Source organism: Electrophorus electricus, unplaced genomic scaffold (genome assembly GCF_041902795.1).
Source record: "Electrophorus electricus isolate QZ-2024a unplaced genomic scaffold, ASM4190279v1 Scaffold37, whole genome shotgun sequence".
Classification (NCBI taxonomy): domain Eukaryota; kingdom Metazoa; phylum Chordata; class Actinopteri; order Gymnotiformes; family Gymnotidae; genus Electrophorus; species Electrophorus electricus.
In genome coordinates this window covers 1,617,945-1,634,607 of record NW_027658660.1, presented here as the reverse complement: position 1 = coordinate 1,634,607, position 16,663 = coordinate 1,617,945, and the positions used below count along the sequence as shown (strand labels likewise).

The window sequence follows — 16,663 nt, the reverse complement described above, 5'->3', positions numbered from 1 at the left end:
AGCATCAGTGGTGCAGACCTGTAGTGGTTTTGTGGCTGTAGTGATATGTGTGTGTGTGTGTGTGTGTGTGTGTGTGTGTGTGTGTGTGTGTGTGTTTGTGTGTGTGTAGTTTGACCTTTTAGCTGCTTTGTCGGCCCGCTCATTTTTAGGATTAATATAAATGAGTTTCTATGGCCTGTTTTTTTAGACATGCACTTTGAAAATGAAAGGATTAACTCAAAATAAAGTCATAATCCTTTTGCCGTATGGTGTCTCTGCAGATCCGTTACATCTCCGAGACGCAGGGCCTACCAGCAGAGTGCATGTTGAGCGCAGCGACCAAGACGCACTACTATTTCTACTGCTACCCCCTGTGGAGACTCAAGGTTTGCCTGTCTTCAAATGCCAAATGCCATGTGTTTTTTATAAGGGACGTAACTTAATGACTTCATGTAACTTAATGGTGGAGCTGAATGGTTTGTTTTTTCTTTCCTTTCTCCAGACACCTTCGGAGCATGAGGCGGAGCGTGGCATCAAGTCCAAAGAGACTCGGAAGTACATTTTAAACTGCCTTGACGACATGATGCAGGTTATTTGGGCTTTTGTGCGCGTAACTATACGCATTTCTTTTAGTGTTGCGATGTGAAATTGAAGAACGTGACAAAGGGCTCCCGCAGCTCACATTATAGAGCAGGTAGAACAAGGTGCTAGCTGAAAGGTCGAGCGTTTCTGCTGTCATAATGAGTAGCGCATGTAAGTCGCTCTGGAGAACGGCATCTGCGAAGGGCAGAGCAGTGCGTAGAAATTTGCTGCAGAACTTCGTTCGTATTGGGTGCATTGCCGCCCTCTGCTGGTGAATAATATGACTCACCCATGGGTCTCTCTCGCAGGTCAATATGACCAGTCTGAAAGGCACCGACGTCTTGGCGGAGAAGGCCGACCGGCGGGAGTTCATCGACCTACTAAAGAAGATGCTCACGCTAGACGCTCACAAAAGGATCACGCCAGTGAAGACCGTGAACCACCTGTTTCTGACCATGACCCACCTCCTCCACTTCCCTCAGAGTGCACAGTGAGTTGCTCCAGGCCTTCCAATCTACATGTCAGTGTTTCAAAAACATTTTAAGGAACACCGTGTTAATTTAGAAATCCAAATAGCATCAGAGTTTCTCTGCTAGTACTGTAACCCCCCCCCCCCACCTGTGTGTGTGTGTGTGTGTGTGTGTGTGTGTGTGTGTGTGTGTGTGTGTGTGTGTGTGTGTGTGTCTCTCGCTGCAGTGTGAAATCTTGCTTGCAGAACATGGAGATCTGCAAGCGGCAGTGCACAGGCTTCGACAGCAGCAAGACCCTGTTTGATGGTAAATCTGATGCCCACTTTGGTGCTTCTTTTAAATGTTACATTAGGGTTGGCTTTTTGTTTGTTTGTTATTCTTCAAGTAGATTTAAAACATCACCAAACTGGCCTCCGATTCCACCTATAAAAGAAGACAAAAATGGTTTCAAATGCAAGTGTTCTACCAAATCATGTTACTGCTCAAATGTGATCCACAAATGGTGAATCAGGTTGTTGCCTAGTATTCGAGTAGCCGATAAAGAGGCCCCTCTACCGTAGTTCAAAACGAAATTCCGTTGAATCCAAACTTCATTGTGTAATTGTTGATCATTGTAGCTGAGGTTTTTGTGTCTCTCGTTCTATAAGACCAACACTATGCTTTCTTCTATGGTTCTTGTATGTGTATTTGTGGAAAATTCAATTCTACTTGTGTTTTTGCAGTACACAGTACTTAAGCAGACCGAGAACTCTTCTTGGTTTTTCAAGGGTTGCGACTTGTGCAATATTCAGCACATTTAAATAAATGTTTCTTTCTTTTCCTAGACGTTTTCCAAACACTTGATTCTTTATGACATTATGAAAATTTCTTTCTTTCCTCGAGTACAAACTCGAGTCCATCATTCATTGGCTGATATGTTACTATCATACATGTATACATGCAGACTCAAGCAAGGAGTTTGTAATGGTGGTACAACTGTGTTCAGGTCATTTGATACTTTTTATTGATAAAGATGTTCTTTTCCAGACTCAGTAGGGTTTTGTTGTTTTGTTTTGTTTTTTGTACCTCTATGAACATTATTGAATAATATGCCTTATAAGGGAATCTCTAATTAAGAGAATCATGTGTTTACATTTGGAATAAATTACATTCTGATAATACCCTAGCACCTGAGTCATACACGTTTTCTTTAATGAAAGGGGTTCAAACCTCTCCTGTACACCAAAGCATCCCAAGCCAAGTCTTGGAGGATTTGTCTGTCAGTCATTAAAATATCAGTTCACAGAAAGATGGATGAAACATGTTTTACTTTGATGAACTTTTTACCTTGGAGTACTTTGTTTAGTGTGAGAAGCTGTAAATGTGTCCAGTCCTTAAAGCATTATTCTGATTTTTCTTGTCCCCTCCATCATTTTCATGCTCTCCTTGTAAGGGCTGTGAAGATGCTCAGCAGAAAATGAGCTGCTCAGCTGCAGAAGAGCACTTCAGCCTACATTTCAAGCCAATTCAAATTTGAACTCCTACACTGTCTTCTCACATCCATTTCTTTTTGAATGTCAGTTAGGACATCAAGATGAATTAAGCACACTAAGCCCAATACTAAGAGACTGGTAGAGTGGATGAGCCACACAGCAGGACACAGCACTATTTTTGCTTCAGCCAGTGCTAACTTGATGCAGTCTTGCTGCTTGGGGATTTTGCAGGCTTTGACTTCTTGGGTGTGTGATGAGGATTTTGCTTAAATTAAACTCCTCATAAACACGTATGACCAACCTGTGCCTATGCTCTACCAGGACCTCATCGCGTACTTCTCTTTCAGTAACTCGGAGCCTGTGTTTTTTTGTTTTGCTATTTCTGACATGATTGGGCAACATTTTCCTTTTAATGTATATGTGGAATCCACAAAAAATATACCCACTTAAGTGTGCTTCAGCATAAATAAGCAGACACTGCAGTTTGGATTATTTCTAGGGAAACAGGAAAATATAGTATCTTTAATTCGCTGCATAACAGTTTACATTAATTATTAATCATTCGTATGTGTTGACAGTTGCAATAAACAGATTAAGAAAACATGCCGTGAAAATGCTGCCGTGTCCGTATTATAACAGAAATAATGCAGCTTCACTGAGCAGATCATCCATAAAACTTGCTCTATATGGATTTTATGAATAGTATGTTAATTTTGTTTAAAAAGACGATGAGGCCTAACGGGAAAGGCTAAAGTGTCAAGTCGGACTTGAATTCAACGACTCAGGTAACATTGGGCTCTCTAGCTAGGTTAGCTAACAGACAAGCTGTCTATTTGAGATGGTTAACTTAGCTAGTTCACACATTACTTATGCACATCTCTTGCGGCAACAGATTCTAATTTTCATGGCGATGGAGCACGTTAGTTAACTTGCAGATTAACTGCCAACTATTTGCTGTAGCTGCAATTAACGTTATTATCTAGCATTGGCTCGCTAACGATCGGATTGCTCTAAAAGAGCTGTGACAGCTGCATGTCAGTCCTCGGTCGCTGAACTGTCTTCATGTCTAAGCACGGATACCTGTCGATAATGGGATCATTTGGGGGAGAATGAAGTGTGAACTAGCTAGGATAATTAGCTACTATGGCTAGGTACCTGTCCGCCAACGATGTGGCAAATTTAAAATACTGCAGTTCTTTCGTATAAAGGGAAGCTTAAAATTGTGTGACATGTGACCTTTTATCTTGGCTGCTGGCTAGCTATTGTAATTAAGTTGAATTTCAGCTTGGACACCTTTATAGTAATTGATGGTTATTATGACACATCACATTCAGCCTCAAAGAACAATCTCTCTCATTCGTTTGGTTAGTGGTCAGTTTTCATCTTTTGCTAAAGTTATATTCTCTTCCCCTTCAGTTTCTTCCAGTGGGATCTCCCTCTCCAAGAAGGTCAAATTTGAGAATCACGCGTCCGGCGGGAGCCCTGGCCCTCGGGTTCGGGCGGGGTCGCCCTGGCCCTCGGATTCAGGGTTCAACTTGTTCTATGGTTCACCTGGCCTGGTCTTTTCCACCTCTGTAGGCTGTGACTTGGGTAATATTCAACACATTTTTAAAAATGTTTGACAGTTGCAATCAACAGATTAAGAACACATTTTGCAGGTTAATTACTATAGTGGTTGTGTTTTTTAAAATCTACTTCTATTTTAGCTTTAATTTTGAATAAAGCCCATAACTAGATCTGCATGGCTTGCGGCTATTGTAATCAAGCTGAAATTGAGCAGAGCTAAATTATTTAAATAAAGCGCTTTCAGGGTGATGTGGAAGCAAAACAACATGGAAGATTGTGATTTACATCCGCTTGATTTTCTTGAGCCTTCTTTCTGCAAGATTAAGGGTGGGAAAATCAACAGAGAGTAAGTGATGAATTTAACTAGCTGGCATTAGATAAATCACAGAATTGTGGTTGTGTTTTTTAAAATCTACTTCTGTTTTAGTTTTAATTTTGAATAAAGCCCATAACTAGATCTGCATGGCTTGGGGCTGTTGTAATCAAGTTGAATTTCAGCTTGGACACCAGTATAGTAATTGAAGGTTATTATGGCACATCCCATTCAGCCTCGAAAAACAAACAGTCTCATTTATTTGATTCGTGTTCCTTTTTTCATCTTTCCCGAAAGGTATGGCATCGCAGCTCCAGGCATCCTCTTCCGCTTCAGTTACCTCTAGTGGGCTCGTCTGCTTCAAGAGGGTGAAATTCGAGCGTCATGCGTCTGGCAGGAGCCCTGGCCCTCGGGTTCGGGCGGGGTCGCCCTGGCCCTCGGATTCAGGGTTCAACTTGTTCTATGGTTCACCTGGCCTGGTCTTTTCCACCTCTGTAGGCTGTGAGTGGGTAATATTCAACACATTTTTAAAAAATGTTTGACAGTTGCAATCAACAGATTAAGAACACATTTTGCAGGTTAATTACTATAGCTAGCTACCTATCCACTAACGATGTGGCAAATATAAAATATTGCAGATTTTCCATATAAAGGGCAGGTTAAAATTTGTGACCTTGTATTTGATCTTGTCTACTGGCTAGCTAATAACACGTGCACTTGGACTTTCCACTTTTAGATGCTACACCTGCCTGTTATTATTACCTTACTGGCAAGTCATGAAGAATCCATAGAGTAGTAAATTGATATTCTGTGGGAATCTTCTCATACCTGTCGATACAGCACAGCTAGATTATTTAAATAAAGCGCTTTCAGGGTGATGTGGAGGCAAAACAACATGGATGATTGTGATTTACATCCGCTTGATTTTCTTGAGCCTTCTTTCTGCAAGATTAAGGGTGGGAAAATCAACAGAGAATAAGTTATGAAGTTAACTAGCTGGCATTAGATAAATCACAGAATTGTGGTTGTGTTTTTTAAAATCTACTTCTGTTTTAGTTTTAATTTTGAATAAAGCCCATAACTAGATCTGCATGGCTTGCGGCTGTTGTAATTAAGTTGAATTTCAGCTTGGACACCAATATAGTAATTGAAGGTTATTATGGCACATCCCATTCAGCCTCGAAGAACAAACAGTCTCATTTATTTGATTCGTGTTCCTTTTTTCATCTTTCCGTAAAGGTATGGCATCGCAGCTCCAGGCATCCTCTTCCGCTTTCAATTAACTCTAGTTAATTGCTTCAAGAAGATCAAATTCGAGCGTCATGCGTCTGGCGGGAGCCCTGGCCCTCGGATTCGGGTGGGGACACCCTGGCCCTCGGATTCAGGGTCCAATTCAACCTATGGCTCACCTGGCCTGGTCTTTTCCACCTCTGGAGGCTCTGAGATGTGCAATATTCAATACATTTAAATAAATGTTTCATTCACATTATGGAAATTTCTTATTTCCTGTAGTATCTTCAACGGTTCAGTTTTGCCAGCATGCTCTATGTACCTCTTTGAACATAATTGAATAATATGCCTTGCAAGGGACTATTTTAATTAAAAGAATTAAGATAATCATGTGTCATACACGTTTTCTTTAATAAACGGTTGGTGGTGCTGTGCCAGTTTCACTAATTACTTAAATCACTCAGGCCATAGTTTAGTTAATGCTGTGTCCGTATTTGTTCTGTTAGTACAAGGTTGAAGCTGCTGTAAATGATTTTGAAGTTATCAACTTCTGCTGTACCACTGAAGGAGTCCACCCCCTCCCTTTAGAGCATCTGTTTTTTTAATGGATATAAATCTGGAAAATTACAGACTTGACAGATTAAAAAGCTAACAACAAAAAAAATAATCAGAGATGACTTTTATAAGCCGTCACCTTAAAAAGGCACATTTAAAGAGTGGATCCAGTGCTCCAGCTTGCATGGAGTAGGCTGGAACATGTTCCTAATTAGGAACCACAACATGGCTGCTCAGGAAATCTGAATGCCAGACAGACAAAAACAAGGGCTTCAAACCTTTCCTGCAACACCAAAGCAACGCAAGCCAAGTCTTAGGGGATTTGTCTGTCAGTCATCAGCTATGGCTGTGTCACCTGACTGAGAAACACCTGGGTTACCTCTGACCCATGGGGTGGTAAATGGTCTACCAAAAACGACCTCAAATAGTGACAATTTGGTGGTGGCACTGGGCATCATTCTGATCTCACACAACACTGCTGGCAGTAGATTGAGGTAATAAAAGCAATATGGGCATCCGGTGATATGGAAGAGGATCGCCTTTTAAATAAAATGCAAGTAGCTCAGGTTGAACATAATGGTACCAAGAACCGGTTGGTGTAAGTATTGAATATTAATATGCATACATTGAATAATGTATGGTTTGGAGAACAATAGTGGAACCTGAACAAGTATTATTAAAAAATGAAATTGTGTATTGAGTGTTTTAAAGTGTGTATTGAGTTAACAGTCTTGAACTTAGGAAGACCTAGGAAGGACAAGATCTATCCATTTCTTTCCTGTTTTCCATCATGGCCTTTGTTTCAATGTATAATTCATTTTGTCAACAATGCCAGATGACTGAGGATGGTAAGGGATGTGAAACTTCCAGTCAATAGTTAGGTAGGTGCATAGTTTCTGAGTTACCATAGAAATGAAACAGGGTCCCTGATCTGAATCTATTACCCGAGGCGCACCGTACCTCGGTATTATCTCCTTGGCTAGGATTTTAACCACAGCGCGGGCATCTTCCTTAGAACAAGGAAACGCCTCAGTCCACTTGGAAAACCTGTCTAGAATCACTAGCAAATACTTCAACTGACCACAAGGTGGCAGGTGCGTTTTGTCTAGCTGTAGATACTGAGAGGGATCTGCTCTAGTAGAAAGTGCCATTATTGTTGGTGATTTCAATATTCACTTTGATAGTGCCCAACACCCTCTGAACTTGGCCTTTAGTTCTATATTAGAATCAATTGGTTTCAATGTACAAAGAGAACCCACACACTCTGGTGGACATACTTACCCTGCTCTCATATTGACTGACTAAATTAGTACTTATTGTAGGGTATTGTTTATTACAATGATGTTGATTAACAAACTCTATCACTTATTGTTTATTGCACTTATCATTGTTTAAGATAGACCTTATGTGTTTTGTACTTCTAGGTATCAGCATTGATCCCAGTATTCTACAGTATTCTAGTTCACTGGTATGTTGGACTCTAACCTACTGTACTGTACTAGGATATATTCTATGAGTAAATGACAAAGCACTTTTGTAAGTCGCTCTGGATAACAGCGTACTGCTAAATGCTGTAAATGTAAATGTAAACATACGCTTGACTTAGTACTGCCATACGGTGTAGACATGGAGAAGGTAGTTATACTACCCCAGTCAGGTGCCATCTCAGGCCATTCCCTAATTTCATTTAAACTATGCATGAGCCACACTATAGTAACCTCGCCTCGCTATCATACCAGACACACGATCACATCGTCCACTGCACCTGGATTTATTGGGAATCTCCCAGACTAATAATTTGCACCTAGGATTCCCTCAAACCCAACGGAACTTGATCAAATTACTGAATGCTTAGAATCAGTATTCTGCTGTGCACCTAATGATGTTGCTCCATTTAAGAATAAAAAAATTAGCTACAAAAATGTAGTACCTTGGTATAATGATCTCATTCGCAATTTAAAACAAAACACTCAAAGAATAGAACATAAATGGCACCGCACTAAGCCCGTAGTCTTCCAGCTTGCATGGAAGGAGAGCCTACTCACCTATAGAAAAACACTTATTACTGCTCGAACATCTTATCTCTTGAGCCCAATAGAAAATAACAAAAATAATCCTAGATTTCTTTTTAGTATCTGTACAGTCAGGTATTTTATTAACTACTTCCCATCTTGGGGGTCCATGGGTTTTGAGAGTTATGATAAACTGGGATGTTATGATGCTGTCACTTCACCTCTCTTTTGTCACTCGAGTGTGTTGACTGAGAGCGGCGGAGTGCTGATGTTCCAGGGTGCCCTCGTGCCTGTGTTTCCTTCTGGCTCTTTCCTTTTAGCTGTGCTGCCATAGCTAGATCTGCCGGAGCCCATCTTTGCACATTATAGTTCCCTAATTTACACACCCTTGTACCTGGACATGCCTAATAATCTAGTCTCTCTTTCTGCCGAGGTACACCTACTCCTGATGTCATGATGTTACTGAGCCTCAACCCGTCTCAGCTGCCATGGCTCTTCCCACCACCCCCTGATGTGCCCTGCTGTAGGCCACCACAGCTCCACCCTAGCCAACTGCTTCTCCCTTGCCCTTAATGGATGCTCTCTTGTGGGATGGGCTTTGGACACATGCACACCATCGCGTCAAGACTAGGGCCTCTAGCAAATTGGACTGGACATTAACTGCTTATTTTTTCATTTTTTAATTTATTTCTCTCTTAAAATTGATATTATTGTGGTGAGCGTTGCCAGGCAAAGGAGGATGGGCTTCCCCTTTGGGTCTTGGTTGCTCTCAAGGTTTCTTCCTCATGCTCTAGGGAGTTCTTCCTCGCCACTGTCGCCCTTGGCTTGCTCACTGGGGGCTTGGACTTGGACATTTGTAAAACTGCTTTGTGACAACATCTGCAGTAAAAAGCGATATATAAATACATAAGGATAGTGATATTAAATGCAACCGCAGAAAAATGAACCAATAACATCATTCTTGCACAAAGAATTGTCCATCCCACTACCAATGTTACAATGTATTCACCAAATCTACTTTTACATATTGTTATTTGCATTCGGCACTATTATATACAAACCATACATTAATCAATATGTTCCAACACATTCCAAGAGAAGGCTTCTCTTGACCTTATCCTAAAGAAGATTGTTTTTCTATATGGTCTTGAGCCTGGTGGAGAGGTCATATATCTTACCCTGAGGTCCACCAAAGCCTACCTAGGATCCTTTGCTTAAGCCTGCAGATGCCTCTGCCCTGTACGCAAATCAATCTGAAAGGACACAGAATCTTTATACTCCCTTATGTTTTATGTTATTAATATGTCTAATGCATTGTTCGGTCTCTTTTGCCTGTAAACACTCCTTATTACCTCAAGGGCATGCCACTGTGTGAGTCCTCAGCCCGCCCGAACCAACACCACTGCTACGACCACCTCCGTCGTCGGGCCACGGCCGTCGATCTTCTTTTCTGATTCATCAAGAAGTCTTTTGTAGGGCTGAAAGAAGATCGATATGTATTACATGTTTTAAAATTCAAATTCTTATATGTTGTGTCTTGTTTTGTACATTGTTGTATGTCAGTAGATAATGTTGTTTTTAGTTTATAGATTTGTAAAAAAATTAAAATAAAAATCTCAATACTATCTTAATAGGTTTCCAACAGTCCCATGGTAGGCAGTAGTTCACCTGGGTGCTGGGAATATTGACATGCCTATCGATATCTTGTTGCCATTTTTTTTTTGCCTTGGCTCCTGCCACAGTTCCAGCAGTCTGTGATGTCATCCTACGATAGGTCAGGAAGCGGCTCCGTTCTTCACCACCGGCCCGCAGCCTACTCGCTCGGCCGGAGGAAAGTCAACTGGTACCCTTACCTGTGAGAGGAAGAGGAACAGCGACAGACAGGAGGGATTCCTGCATTGAACATCAGATGGATTATTGAAGTTGATTATTGTAGTTTCTGGGCAGAGAAACTCTATTAAATGTATCTGAAATACAATGTGTGAGTGTTGGGTTTAACAAGATGGCTGTCGTATTTTGAATTCAATGGGAGGTGTAACTGTATTTAAAAATGGTTCTTTGGCACTTACTGGCAGTATGTGTTCAGAACACATCTCACATCCAACATCAAGCTCTTATTTAACTCCTATAGGATTTTAACTTCTGACTTTGAATCTTTGTTTCATTTAAAGGGATACTGTGGGCTAAATGGAGCTAAATCTACAACTACAGTAGTGAACTGTATTACTACAGAGAAATCGTTTTGGGATTCTGTGTGTTTAAAATAGGAAAAAAAAATATATGAAACTTTAAAAGGGCTGGCAATTAATATGATTCATGTTTCAACAGAAATATAAAACACATTTTAGGACTTGCAGATGCTTTATTTTCGTTAAAACTATTTGTAGATTATGTTGTGAACTATGCCCTAATTTGTTGTTTGTTGTTTGGGACCAGTCTGTGATGATCTGTAACCAACACAGCAGCATAACCAAATTTGAACTTCTGCTGTATTGCAAAACAATATCAAATGTAAAAATATGATAATTATGGCCACATTACATCTCTATCACTTATTGTTTATTGCACTTATCATTGTTTAAGACAGACCTTATGTGTTTTGTACTTCTAGGTATCAGCATTGATCCCTGTATTCTACAGTATTCTAGTTCACTGGTATGTTGGACTCTAACCTACTGTACTGTACTAGGATATATTCTATGAGTAAAGGACAAAGCACTTTTGTAAGACGCTCTGGATAAGAGCATCTGCTAAATGCTGTAAATGTAAATGTAAATGTAATCAAAAACCAGCCATTTTTGCACATTTTCAGCAAATTGATGTTTCAGGCTTTATTGATGATTTGAGCGTTGCCTTGTAAAGAACGATAACATCCTCGTGAAACGTGACGAGATGGGGGAAACATCTTCACTACCTATCATAAGACAAAAAAGTTATTGATTTTTAAAAAATGGATATAACTGTGATATTCTGTCTAACAACTAAATTGTCATATGTGTTTCTAGCAATATGTTCTTACCTGTAGTTGCAGCAGCAGCTACAGTGTTAGGGTGCTCCTTGCTTTTCTTTTTGAGTTTCTAACAAAAACAAAACAATGATTTAGTAGAAAAATATCAGAGCATAAGTAAATTTATAACTAAAAGTACAGATACACACCAGTAATAATGCAACAGAATATAATTTAGAACAAATTATGTCATTTATGCAAAGTGATATATACACATTCAGTGTGAAATGAAATTCAAATATGCACTACTTTAAAAATGAATAATGTAACAAAATCTAAATAAGAAATAAGTCAAATGTTTTACCTTTAAGTCCTTTGAGACCTTACTGAAGGGGAATAGAAAATGCAATCTCCCCTTCTGGGCTTTCATGGTTTTGCTCTGATTGTCCAGAGCAGGCTCAGTACATGGTGACCTAGCAGACATCTCAGACTGTAGTGATGGAGAGCTATGTATATCGATGCTGAACAGGGAAGACCAGTCATTGTGTACACTGGGGGACTCTTGAGCCTTCTTCACAGAGGGTGGGACAACCAACTCCATAACTTGGCTTGCCATGACGTCGGAGGAGGTGTTCATACTATCTGTGCATAGCTCTGATGATGCCTGTGATGATTTCAAGTCATCCTGCTCTAGGTAGATTGGCATGACCATACCACAGAGCTCACAAGATGAGACCCCTTCAAGGTCAGGATTTATTAAATGACGGGACAAAAAATGTGTCCTTCCTTTTATGCGGGGATTGATGTCTTGCGACAGTTCAGCAAATTCCTCCATCTCATCATCAAAGCGCTGAAGCATATCCGAAACCGGAGAGCCAGCTATAGGAATGGTACTTATAGGTCTAGATGTACCATCGTCATGGACATCTGAGGATAACGATGTCAAACTCTCAGTATCTCCTATCAGAAGCTCACTCATTGCTTCTGAATTTGTATCTTCCATAGTCGAGTGGAATTTCATCACAATTTGGTCTCTCTCATGGTCATCCAGGCAACTGCGATGCGTATCAATAACTGCAGTCCTAACATCTCTGCTTAGAGAGTCTATATGAGCTGTCCCCTCCTTCACGTGGACTGAAGCTGAATGATTTATCTCACAAGATCTGGTACGGAAAGCATTCAGCAAATCTGCAGTTTCCTTCTTGGAATTTGCAAGCAACACTGATCTTAGATCAACATCTAACATTTCTTCCAGAGATGAAAGAAGACCCATCACAGTTACTTCACTGACAATGTCGGCAATGAATGAACCCATATGAGAGATCATGACCTTTGTCTCCTGTGAAAGAAAGGAGAGATAACATAGAAAGGCGAACATTGAAAATTGCTCCAAAATGGTTTTGGTTGTTTGGTTTAGAATTAATATGAATCCCATTTAAAATATGTTGATGTGTAAGCAATGTAGTATGACTTACTGGACTAGGGATTGCTTTCCGGATAGATGTCCACTGCCTAAAAGAATGTGAATAAAAGCATTCTTTAGAACTACAATTAATATTTATTCTAAAAATCTCATACATTCAAAAGTATACCAAAAATAAAAATGATAAATTGAAAAAGCAGAAGAAGAAGAAGAAGAAGAAGAAGAAGAAGAAGAAGAAGAAGAAGAAGAAGAAGAAGAAGAAGAAGAAGAAGAAAAGGTTTAAAAATGGCATACTCATTAGTCAGATCCATCACAAAATGGGTCAAGATTGGTGCAATATCGAGCTTCTCCAAGTCTGGGATGATTTTTTTGGCTCTATCAAGGAGCATTTTGCTGTCATTCCTCACAGGTTTATTCTCGTCTTGTCTTGTGCTTTTTGACTTGCTCTTGTTTTGAGAACCATAGAAGAGGTTGAATAAAAAGAAATTAAATATCAGGATAACAACTGTGCTGACATCTCACTTATTAGCAACAATTCGATTTTCTGATGAAAAACAAATTTGGCCATTTTAAACTCACCTTTTTAAATACTGAAGAAGCCCGTGCCACTTTTGGAGGTGAAGGAATTTTACTATGGAAACAACAAAAATATATAAGGAAATGTTGTTCGTTTGTTATTCTTCAAACATCAACAGCCTGAACTAAAATCCATGATCAAATTATTTTGAGAGAGCTTGTGTCTAAGTTTATAGATTGTTATTCTTATTCTCTATTTAATGGATGAATCACTCATAGAGCTCAGGTCCATGTTGTATTTTGTTAATTGCACAATACAATCAAAATTATTTTATTCTACTTTAGCACATTATAAGGAAAATAAGACTAATTCCTTTAACATTACTTCCTAATCTTTTAAAATAACAAGGCTGATGAAACATGTTTCATCTGTTTCATGTTTCATCGTTCCGATACTTTGGAATAGTCCAGAAAGTATTTAGAGTGCAAGCTCTATTGGTGTTTAATACAGATTAAAGAGTGGCTTGTTTAGCTTGATCTAATTGTTCAGCTTGTTTAGCCGGTTTAATTTAAATTCTGTTTCAATTAATTTCATTTTCTACATTTATATTTTGTGACTTTTAACTGTTTTATTTGATCAATGTTTTATTACTGAATACTGTTCGTTCATTGCAGTGTAAAGCACCTTGAGATTTTGGGTTCTATAAGGAATATGCTATATAAATAAGAATCATTTTAAATTAATATTGTTATTCTAAGATTTTTTAACATTGTAGTGCAAAGGCCTTACATCTTCCTGCCAAAAAGACGCTTCTGTTTCTCCATTTGTCCTGGTCCAAGTTTTCTTAGGACTCTCCTGGAATACTTTGTTCTGAAAAGGCGATATGAAGTCAAAAGCATAAATCATTTTTACAGTTTGGTGGACAGACAGCAATCTAACATGTAAGCAGGCAGGCTTGAGGATCAGAAGGCAGACAGTTATACATGTGAATGGCAGTCAGTTCAGAAAGACTGTCAGTATGCAGACCAACACTCATGGAGGACAGAAAACAGGCAAGAAAGCAATCAGAATGGCAGCACACCTTTACAGGCAAATTTCAACAGGCAAGCAGCTGGGTATGCATATCCCTAAACCATTAGTTCCAAAGGCTAAATCTTACTGCATTGAATACAAAAAGTTTATGAATGGTTTAAACTGATTTTATTAGTGGTTAATAATTAGGTCACAAACAACTTAAACATCATTAAGTAAACAGTCATGACACATACACAAAAGGGGCAGCAGGAATGTGTTGACCTGTAGAATGTGTTGGTGGGTATATGGAAGTAACTTATTAGCTAACAAATATCTGACCCCACGTAATGGTGACTGTTGGAGAAGGCAAACTAAGATAAGTAACCAGTCAGGTTAGCGGTACATATGAAGGTGAGCTAACTAGCCCATATGGCAAGCAACAGGTCAGCTGCTCTTTTTACGCATTTAAACTGTTCATTTATAGCCATTAACAAGGTACTGTTAAACTCTAGACTTTGGAACTCTCAAATGGAACTCTCTTTTGAGTTAAGGGCCAAAAAATTTGCTCATAACATAAAACCCGTTTTCGCTTCACTGCTTCAAGTAATAAGTCCTTTTTTTTTTTTGATAATTCTATTACATATATTTTTTTCCGTTTCAGACAACGGGACGAGTATGACAGCGACTGAAACGCACCCATTAACACTAGCTTACGTGTTAACCAACAGTCACTTCCAAATATTCAACCTGTGGCTCGGCACCGCTAAAATGATTTTATAACCGTGAGGGCATCTGACAGAATCAACACATAACCGACAACTGCTGTGAAAGTTAGAAAGCACAGAATACATACATTGTTTTCACTCACACAGCGCACAAAGTGTTAATGGTCAAAATTATCAAATTAAATTGTTTATATTAAGCAGATTCTCTCTAGTGAGTGAACAGAGGTAGACGCAGAGAGAGGGGCGCTACTGTGGATCGACTCTTCTCTGCTAAGTAGAGCTGTTCGTCTCAAACTGCCCGCACTTAGGAACGTTATACGCACCTGCAGCGTGGACGTACCACATCGAAATACGTCACCAATTGTGGGCAGACGAGAAAGGGCAGGTATGGTGATGAAATTTGGTTTAATCACTTATATTACTTGTCTTGTACCTTTAAAACAGCAAAATCTAAATAGCATAAAAAGCAGTCGCTTATGCTTGACATAAAGCCTTGTGTGAGAAACAGGTGGAACGTCAATGCATTCCATAACTATATAAAACTACAGCAGACAGACCGTTCATCATAAAATTAGAAAAGCTCTAGCTATAGTAGCTAAGCGGACATTTAGACAGACAGACAGATACATACACATACAATTAGATGGAAAATAGCCTTCTGTAATTACAAAATTGACTTATTCAACCGTACCTTGTTCTGGAAAGTTGACCTACGATTAGGTTTAATTCACTCTATTGTCTTCCAACTTTATAACTGCTGAAATCTGTCAAGTGAAATGACATATAAATGCTTGCGCTCACCTTTATATACTTGTAGTGACGTCAAAGCTGTTGTGATGTCATATGCATTGTGACATTTCTAGAATGCTGCACTGACATTTTGGTTATTGGGAAAATAAGTCAATAGTTCAAAAAATATTTGAAATCCCTATTTTTAGCAGCAGCCGAGTAAGTAGCTGATAGATGGGTACTGGTAGATGGGCGCATCTTTCTTCAAAAGAACCCTTATATGACTATCAACTTTTTTTTCGTATAGAGACCCTTTTGTGTGTAAAAAAAAATAATGTGATTTGTCAAACATCCAGTTTCAAACAATATTTGCCCCAAAAAAGGCCAAACCAAAGACATAAAGAATAATCATAATAAATTAATTCTCTGCAAAGTTTACAAAGATTTGTACTGCAAAGAATGACATTTACTGTTTGTGAACAAGTCAGTAACAATAATATCCAGTAAAGTGGTGGTATATTTCAGAGAAAAGTTACATATTAAACTTATTTTCCTCAAAATCTTCATTTTGATTAACATTTGAGGTATGAAACCTAATATTTAAGCAGTTCCTGAAACATTGGTTGTACATGCACTTGCATAAAGTGATCAATCGGTCTGGCTACAAACCGGCACATTCTACAGAAACGGCCCTCATAGCAGTGACGGAAAAATTTGCTGCTAAAGCTGCCAAACTGTCATGTGTTTTGATTCTTCTAGTCCTTTCAGCAGCCTTTGACATTCTTCTCTAATCTAACACGGTCTTGCAGATTTCTCCTTTGTAACATACGAAGGATTCGGCCCGTTCTCTCACAGGAAGCTACCCAGGTGCTTGTGCAGTCTCTTGTAATCTCAAGGCTAGACTACTGCAACTCGCTACTTGCTGGTCTTCCTCCGAGACATCAGACCTCTACAATTTGTCCAAAACACATCAGCAAGACTGGTCTCGACTGGTCTCCCTTTATTGGCTTCCAATAGCTGCACACATCAGATTAAAACCTGAATGTTTGCCTACAAAGCCAAAAATGTCCCTCAATATTTGATGTCAATGTTAAAAGCCCGATCTGTACCTTGAGTACGTCGAACCTCA

The 16,663-nt window shown here is 39.3% G+C and overlaps 1 protein-coding gene across 1 annotated transcript; it reads left to right on the top strand.

Moving 5' to 3' along the window:
- Positions 1-245: 245 nt before the first annotated feature.
- On the top strand, positions 246-4,125 carry LOC145655852 (homeodomain-interacting protein kinase 2-like). The gene is made up of 5 exons (XM_081709317.1): positions 246-365; positions 482-568; positions 870-1,051; positions 1,258-1,337; positions 3,920-4,125. The coding sequence occupies exons 1-5, from the start codon at positions 246-248 to the stop codon at positions 4,123-4,125; spliced, it is 675 nt and encodes a 224-aa protein (XP_081565443.1).
- Positions 4,126-16,663: the final 12,538 nt, after the last annotated feature.

What these genes read in the sequence shown, in the direction of transcription:
- LOC145655852 (XM_081709317.1), top strand. Translation starts at nt 246, where the DNA reads ATGGTGTCTCTGCAGATCCGTTACATCTCCGAGACGCAGGGCCTACCA. An exon ending in ACCCCCTGTGGAGACTCAAG is followed by an intron (nt 366 to 481) that starts GTTTGCCTGTCT and finishes TCCTTTCTCCAG; the next exon opens with ACACCTTCGGAGCATGAGGC. An exon ending in GCCTTGACGACATGATGCAG is followed by an intron (nt 569 to 869) that starts GTTATTTGGGCT and finishes TCTCTCTCGCAG; the next exon opens with GTCAATATGACCAGTCTGAA.